The sequence below is a fragment of the Penaeus japonicus genome, unplaced genomic scaffold, assembly GCF_977035675.1.
Source record: "Penaeus japonicus unplaced genomic scaffold, GWHDUDI00000001_assembly GWHDUDI00000009, whole genome shotgun sequence".
Taxonomy (NCBI): domain Eukaryota; kingdom Metazoa; phylum Arthropoda; class Malacostraca; order Decapoda; family Penaeidae; genus Penaeus; species Penaeus japonicus.
In genome coordinates, this window is record NW_028234411.1 from 31,423,168 (window position 1) to 31,430,667 (window position 7,500).

Genomic DNA, 7,500 nt, shown 5'->3' on the forward strand with positions numbered 1-7,500 from the left:
TAATATAGTGAAAAAAATGGCTTCACGAGGCCTTTTTCTTCTTGATGATACATTTCTAGTTTTATTTTTCATCTTTGATTAGATATTTATTATTTTACTCACTACGGGACTAACGTGCAGTAGCACTTTTTTCTATAGTGTAGCTTTTGCACTTTTTCACAGCTGTTCCATTTTTTTGCTCTTATAGAGAGAGGGTAATGTTCAGAATGATTTTTTCATCTTTGTCCTGAAACTAAGGAAAGAAAAGTTCAAACTATTAATTGTTACTGTGGGTATCTAAGTCCTTTGTGTTACTGTAGTTCGTCCTGATGCATAGATCATTCTGAACATGACTTGTGTTGGTCAGCATTGTGGGAGGGCAGTGGCATGGCAGATACAGTCATTAGGGATATGAGATTCTTCAAAGGCTTTCAGGGTATAATTAAGCAAAAGTTAGTTTCTTTGTAGTCTTGTTTTGATTAGTGAGTAAATATTTTTTTGAAAGTAATTTGCATGGTTGCAAATCATTTGCAGGCTTATGTATTAGAATCAAGAGTTAAATCATTCAGGTATTGTGATATCAGAAAGCAAGGCCCAGTAGTTTATTGTTCACTGAAGTCATACGTATTGTAGTTCGAATGTTTTTCAGATTACTAGATTTTGAATCACATGATAAATCTACTTTTTAAATAAAAGTAAAGTGAAATATGAAACTGTTTGATCAAGCATTTTATTGTAGATATGTAGATAAATAAAGATGCTGTCCTTGTCACAGTATCGTGATGCTAACATGATACTAATAGTTGATAACATTATATGTGGCTGAGAATGATATGTGATGTTTAACATTGTAAATAACTTTGCCATGCTAGGTGTGAACATCTGTGAGTGTAATAACATTTTCTTGTCAAATGAACTAGTTGTAGTTGTCCAGCAGTATGTTTCATAACACTCACTAGAGGCTGTAAAGCTTTGCCAAAGAGATTGGAAAAGTGAAAGATTTGAATGTTAGGGAAAAGAGAATTAGCACTTGAGTGGGTGATGGTAGGTGTCGTGCCACGTTCTGCGGTGTCGCTGCCCCGGGCTGCTAACACAGTAACTGTAAAGTAACACTCGTCCTGTTGCTCCTTCTTCCTGCCTCCTCCATCCCTCCTGTGTGGGTCCACAACTACAACAGACTGGAGGTGAGCCCAGCTGAACCTGCCCGTGTACGAGCCTTCTCTGTGGGGTCACGTGTGAGCCTCAGGCTAGCGGGTGGCAGAGCCGGCCAGGTGGCAGGTGGCACGGCAACTGCCACTTCTGCCTCTGTCACCGAGTTCTCACCTTCTATTAAGGAGAAGGGAAAACAAGTGAAAAGCAAATCATCAAGGTAGGGTTGTATTTGTTATGCACGTCACAGACTGGCCCGTCCTGGGGTTGCGGGTGACTTTGTTCTTCGGGCAAAATGTTTATCCCATCCCATACCATTGTATGAAGTGGGTTCTGTCTTGTACTGAAGTTGTTTTTTTTTTTTTGTTATCCATTTTATTTTTATTGTGGAAGTATAATTTGATGTGTAACATTGTTCCAATATGCTTGTGGCAACGTGGATGCTTGCTGGCTGCACGGGGGCTACTGGCACTGGTTACGAGCATGGATGGTACTTTAGTGTACCAGAATTAAATGTGCATTAATAACTTTTTTTTTTCTTTTTTTTTAATTACCATGTTGAAGATTAGAAAAATAAAAATGAAAAGAAAAAGATATTTGGGGAAAGAGATTGTAATGTTTTAAACACTTAATGTATAGTTAAAATTTCAGTTGTAAATACCGAAAGTAGGTCAGGCTGTGTATATAATGAATTGTTATTCGCAACTGCAAAGCTGCTTCATTTGGGTGATTGTAGTTATTGTGATCTTGTGTTCATAATGCTACTTTGGAATAATAGTGTTTTATTATATATTATTTGTAAAGATAAGGTATGATTAAGTTTGTAGAGGCAAATTCTGCTGATTATTATTTTACCTTTATTTCCCATAGTAGTTTTTTTGTCTACTGTTGTTTGTGGTTTGTTTCTTTCTTTTTATTGGTTTTATTTGCATTTTTTTTTTTTTTTTTATGTATTCTTTACCACGTATATGCAGTATCCATTTTTTAATTTAATTTTATGAAACGTTTATTTTTAATTAAAAAATCAGCAACAAAATAACTTGTTTTGTTGTTGTAGAAAGGTACAAGTTTTCAGGTGAAATTTTGGCTGATTGATTTAATTTATTCCCATCAGAAATAGACGTGTGCCAGAATAGTTATAAAATTTTCCATTTTCATTCATGCTTGTGTGTCACTTTAAAGCACTTTGAGAGAAAAGATGATAAATTTGGCTTTTGTTTTGTTTTTGATCTAATGGAATTTTTGATATGCAGAAATGGAATTATGATGATGATCTAGAAAAGTAATTATTTCTTTCTGTGGCTTTGCAGCGCGCCAATCCTGGGGACATCGCCCATCTCCAACTCTTGGTCGGGAACCCCTGGGACATTCTTCCGGGGCTTCCTCCAGGCGCGCAACCAAGAGCGGAACAACGACCTGATGGAGTTCGACTTCACCAAGAACAAGAGCTGCGACAGTATATCAGCCGAGAAGGAGAAGAAGAGTAGCAGCATAGAGAGCATTAAGAGAACCTTCACAGGCCAGAGACATCGTTCCAATTCCAAGTCCTCAGGGAACGGCAAATCTTCAGTTTTTGATTCTATGAAAAGGGACAAAAAGAAATCGGAAAGTGAGTTGTCTGCCAAGGGCATGGAGATCCCAGAGGGAAAGAGTCCTTTCGAGCTTGATTTCACGCCAAGTCCTCGTGGAGGTAGTTCAGATGTTTGTGATGGTTACTTGCCTATGAATTTGAGGCCTGCGGTCTCCAGTGGCCAGTCCTCGGCAACCTCTGAATACCTCGAGATGAACAGCAAAGATTTCTTTAGGGGACATGGTTTAAATGACCCATACCTAGATATGTCTAAAAGCAGTGACAAATTAGTTTCCTCACTGAGTACCTCAGGGCCAAACGATGGTTATGTGGACATGAGTCAAGGCAAAGGTCTGGGGACGCTTCCTCTCACCCCTGTATCCTCGTCCTCCACAACTTCCAACAGCTCATCTTCCATTGGTGCTAGAGTCAGAAAGATTTCGTCCACGTTTAATCCATTGTCTTCCCAAGACTTTTCTTCACAGCAGGACGAGTACATGCCCATTGACCTCCGTGGCAGTTTTGAATCTTCCCATTCTCTTGACGGTGAGAAGAGTAAGAAAAAGAAAAGCAGCAAGAGAAAGTCATTTAAGGACAGCACCAAACGCAAGAAATCAGATCCAATAGCTGTAATGGGGAAGGGAAGTGATGGGGAAAATGCGCATGAAAGTAGTAAGAAAGGAACCAGTCCCTTATCCTCTCTCTCAACCTTCCTAGGTCGAAAGAATTCCTCAGGCACCCCTCCCAAGACCCCTCTCTCACCTACTGGTAGTCCGCTCCCTAAGTCCAGTCGAGGAACGCCTAGTCCATTTTCGAGTCTAACACGCAAGAAGAGCGAAAGCAAGGATACTAGTAAGGATGGAGCAACAAAGGAAAGTTCTGGGGTCTCATCAAGTGTAAGCTCAGGCATCGGCACAAGTTGCATTAGAGAATCTAGTAGAGAAGCAGAGGAGAGTGCCATATCAGGTGATAGCTCGAGCGTCGCCTCATCCTCACAGACAGTTCCTAATAGTGGTGACCAGCAGAATAAACAAACTAACAGCAGCGGGGGTAGCAAGAGAACTTCAGGGATATTTGAAACGTTATCTCAGGCAGACACTAAGCCAGAAGAAAAGCAGAAAAATACAGGCTTAGAGTCAGGTAGCACTGATGTTTCTACCAACAGTCAGCAGCAACAGTCAAATTTTAATAGCAATGATATGGGGGCATATGTAAATTTATCACTTGGCAGCTCAGATAAGAATTTAAGTGTAGAGACTAAACAACGAAAAGTATCCACAGGCTCAGTATCATCAGACTACATGAACGTTTCTCCAATGTCAGCAAGTAAGACACCTGAGGCTCCATCTGACCCTCAACAACCACGTGAGTACGTAAACATGTGCCCAGGAGGTCGCCCGGAACCCTCACCACATAGCAACTCTCTGATTCCACCACAGCCTGCAGCTATGCCAGGTACAGTTTCCCCAAAGAGGAAAACCAGTCTTACATCGAAGGGAGAACCTAGTGAAAAGAGTAGTCCCAGTTTAGGATACGGGGGCTCTAGAGATCAGAATCGTCGTGACAGTAAGCGGTTAAGTGGCAGTAATTTTGGAGAAGAGAACGGTGGTGGTAGTGGGGAAAGTGGGTATTTGTTAATGACCCCAGGACAAACCCCGCCAAAACCTGTTTCTCCTCGCACAGTAACTCGTCGACCAGACATTCCCTCAGCTCTCCTGGGTGGCCGTCCTGATGCCAGCCTCACTGCCACCTTGGAGCGGCTCAACTTAGGCAGCTCTGGAGGTAGTGCCACAAGTGAAAGATGTCGGAGTCACAGTGGCCCAGGTGCCCCTGAGAGCTCGGCAGTAGGTAGCGAGGTGCGGGTAAAAAAACAATTATCAGAACCAAGAGCTGGGTCAGGGAGCCAAGGCAGTAGTGGTCGGGCAGCATCAGCGTGCTCATCGCCTGTGTCATATTCACCGCCCACATCTCCGACCCTAAGAGGTTCTGTATCATCTGTGTCATCGTTAAGTGAAGGTGGTCTTTCTTCAGCATCTTCCACCTGCACTGTGGTTAATGTGGGTGTTGGACGGCGGGAGGGCGGGCTTGTGGGGTCAGTCCGGGCCCAAGAGACGCCGGTTGATGCTACATCCCACACGAGTGTCTCCTCTTCCTCTTCCAGTCAGCAGTCGACGTCAACAGCTAGCAGTGGCTGCAGCAGTGGAGACAGTGGACTAAATTACGTCTCGTTGGATTTAGCTCCAGCTCGTTGTGAGGGTGTGATGCCTTCACCTCTTGCTGGTCGCCGGTCTACAAGTGGGGCTGGAGTTCCTCTTACTGCGTGTCTTCAAGAACCTACGGTTGGGGAGGAAGACGAACCCCTCAGTTATGCTCAAATAGACTTCACCAAGAGTGAGGGTTTGCGTACTACCTCCCTTACCCGCGACAAACGACACTAACATCCCCACCTCATTTACACATGCCTCTCCCTTTGCTCCCACACCCACGCAAATCAAAACTGTATAGATGATTTATAAGATTAAGTACATAAGTTAAATAAAAGTAAAAACATGTCAGTATGACTTTGTGTTTTATTTCAATAACTTTTACATGTTAGGGGATATATAAAGTGTCCTTGAGTATAAGATCATAGTACAACTAACAGATCTACTGTAATTCATTCAGAGTATAAGATCATAGTACAACTAACAGATCTACTGTAATTCATTCAAAAAAGTAAAAATATTTTTTTTGTTAATATTCAATAGTGTATTGACATTGTAGAAACTAGATACAGTGTTGAATATTGACCTGTGATTCAGAATGCAATACAAATATACATGAAAGTAGGATTAGGGCCACAACTGCACTCAGTGTCCAAACGATTATGACCTGGGAATTATTCGATTTTGATTGAAGGAACATGGGATATCACATATATTTGGAGAGGAAAAATATATATAGAAAAGTAATATCGAATTTGCTTGAATTGCAAGCTGACTTCAACATACTCCAAAATTTAGAGACACGATGAAAACAAGTCCTTAAACCGAAGTTACAACAAACTCCCACAACAAACTTTGCCACGCTGTACCTGGAAATAATATTGAAGAACAGAAATTGCTTTACATAATAAATGAATTAGTATACTATACTTTTAATATGTCTTGTACAGAAAGATAATCATGGAGAATAAAATAATGTATTGAAGAAATGAGGCCACAGATGGTTAGGTAATTGTAGCAGCAATTTCAAGTAATTCCTTGAACAATTGTCCTTAAGCTAACCGCTTCAATGAAAGTGGTTAAAAATGAAGACGAAAACAAAAGTAATGGGAAACAATTGTGTGCTAATACATGGTGTGACAAATCAAGCTAAATAGAGGAATAGATTAAACAAAACAGGTTCAATATACAATGAATGAATTGAAAAGGAAACGTTCGGTCTAAGATACATTTTTTTAACATCAAGTAAAGCGAAATTGCGAGCAGGCCGCTACGACCAATTTAATCTATTAATTGCGACGTCAACTTTGGTACAAATATTGCGATTGCTCAACTCTTCTAAAATTCAAGCTGAAATTAAAAATAATGAAAAAGTATAGAATTCCACTCCCATAGGCTTTCTCTAATGTTATATTTTCTGATAATGCTAAGACCTTTCTGGCAGCTAAAAGTGAAGCAGTGGACAAGTATGGCCATCTAACCCCCAAACGGAAATTCATAGTCCTTTGGTGGGGTGGTTGGTGGGAACGTCTCATCAGGTCTGTTAACCTTGCCCTGCGTAAAACTCTAGGTCTTAATTACATAAGTGTCCGTGAACTAGAAACTGTACTTGTTGAGATTGAGGGATGTATTAACTCTCGACCCTTGACCCTTGTTAGTGAAGACCCAGACCCTCTCCACTACCTCAGTCCCTCCCATTTCATTCTTGGATGTAACCCTCACAGCAAACCCTCAATAAAAATTGTGTCGTGCAGTGTAAATGCCAAAGACTTGAATGAGAGGGCAATAGTGCAAAATGTAAAGTTAGAACATTTTTAGAAGGTATGGAGCAACAATTACATAACTAATTTCCCTAATGTTGTAAAGGGTTTTACTCAAAATTGTAAGTTGTCTAAAGGAGATCTTTTGTTAATCAAAGAAGACAATATCCCTAGACTAAAGTGGTCTATTGGAGTAATTTTTGATATGTTTCTAGGTAAAGATGGAATCATAAGAAGTATAAAGGTTAAAACTAAGAGAAGTGAAATGATTAGACCTATATAAAGAGCAAACAATTTAGAGATTAGTAAACATGAGAATATGTCTGTTCCTGATGAAGTGGCGAATTTTGATAACGTTCAAGTGATAAGTTTCACTGTGGTGTAGATTTAAGTGATGGAAACATTGATGTACCTTTGAGTAATGTATGTGATGAAGTACCTACAGAGTCTAGGACGGATAGAGTTATTAAAGCTCCAATTAAGAATTAAGCTAATACATAATTATAAACTGTGTATAATGCACCAGAGTGTCCTTTATTTAGTTATGTTTAAGATAAGGAATTACTGTGTTGTTAATGAAGCAACAAATGTAGTCCTTAAAGTGCAAAACAAAGGATTTGCTATTAAGTGTGAATGAAGAAATTATCTATTTTTGCATTTTTGAACTATTTGTAAGTAGCATATACCTTAATAAGTAGCTTAGTAAGTTAAGGCACGTATGAAATCATTCATTGATTGAATAGGCGGCTAATCGCCCCCTATGGCCGTTAAGTCCGTTTTCTTTGATATACGTGATGTCTCCCATGATCCACCAATATTTGATTTATTTTTTACGCTT

The 7,500-nt window shown here is 40.0% G+C and overlaps 1 protein-coding gene across 23 annotated transcripts in view; it reads left to right on the top strand.

The window, feature by feature from the left end:
* Positions 1–5,259, top strand: part of chico (insulin receptor substrate 1 chico) — a 131,768-nt gene extending 126,509 nt beyond the window's left edge. For 18 of the 23 annotated variants that reach the window (XM_043008227.2, XM_043008233.2, XM_043008237.2 and 15 more), the window contains 2 exons: positions 1,157–1,348; positions 2,439–5,259. In XM_043008227.2, coding sequence (XP_042864161.1) covers positions 1,157–1,348; positions 2,439–5,136 — 2,890 coding nt within the window. In that variant the 3' untranslated portion in view covers positions 5,137–5,259. The remainder of the gene's footprint in view (positions 1–1,156; positions 1,349–2,438) is intronic. The other 5 variants (XM_043008240.2, XM_043008241.2, XM_086540002.1 and 2 more) reach the window with 1 other exon arrangement.
* The last annotated feature ends 2,241 nt before the right edge of the window (positions 5,260–7,500 follow it).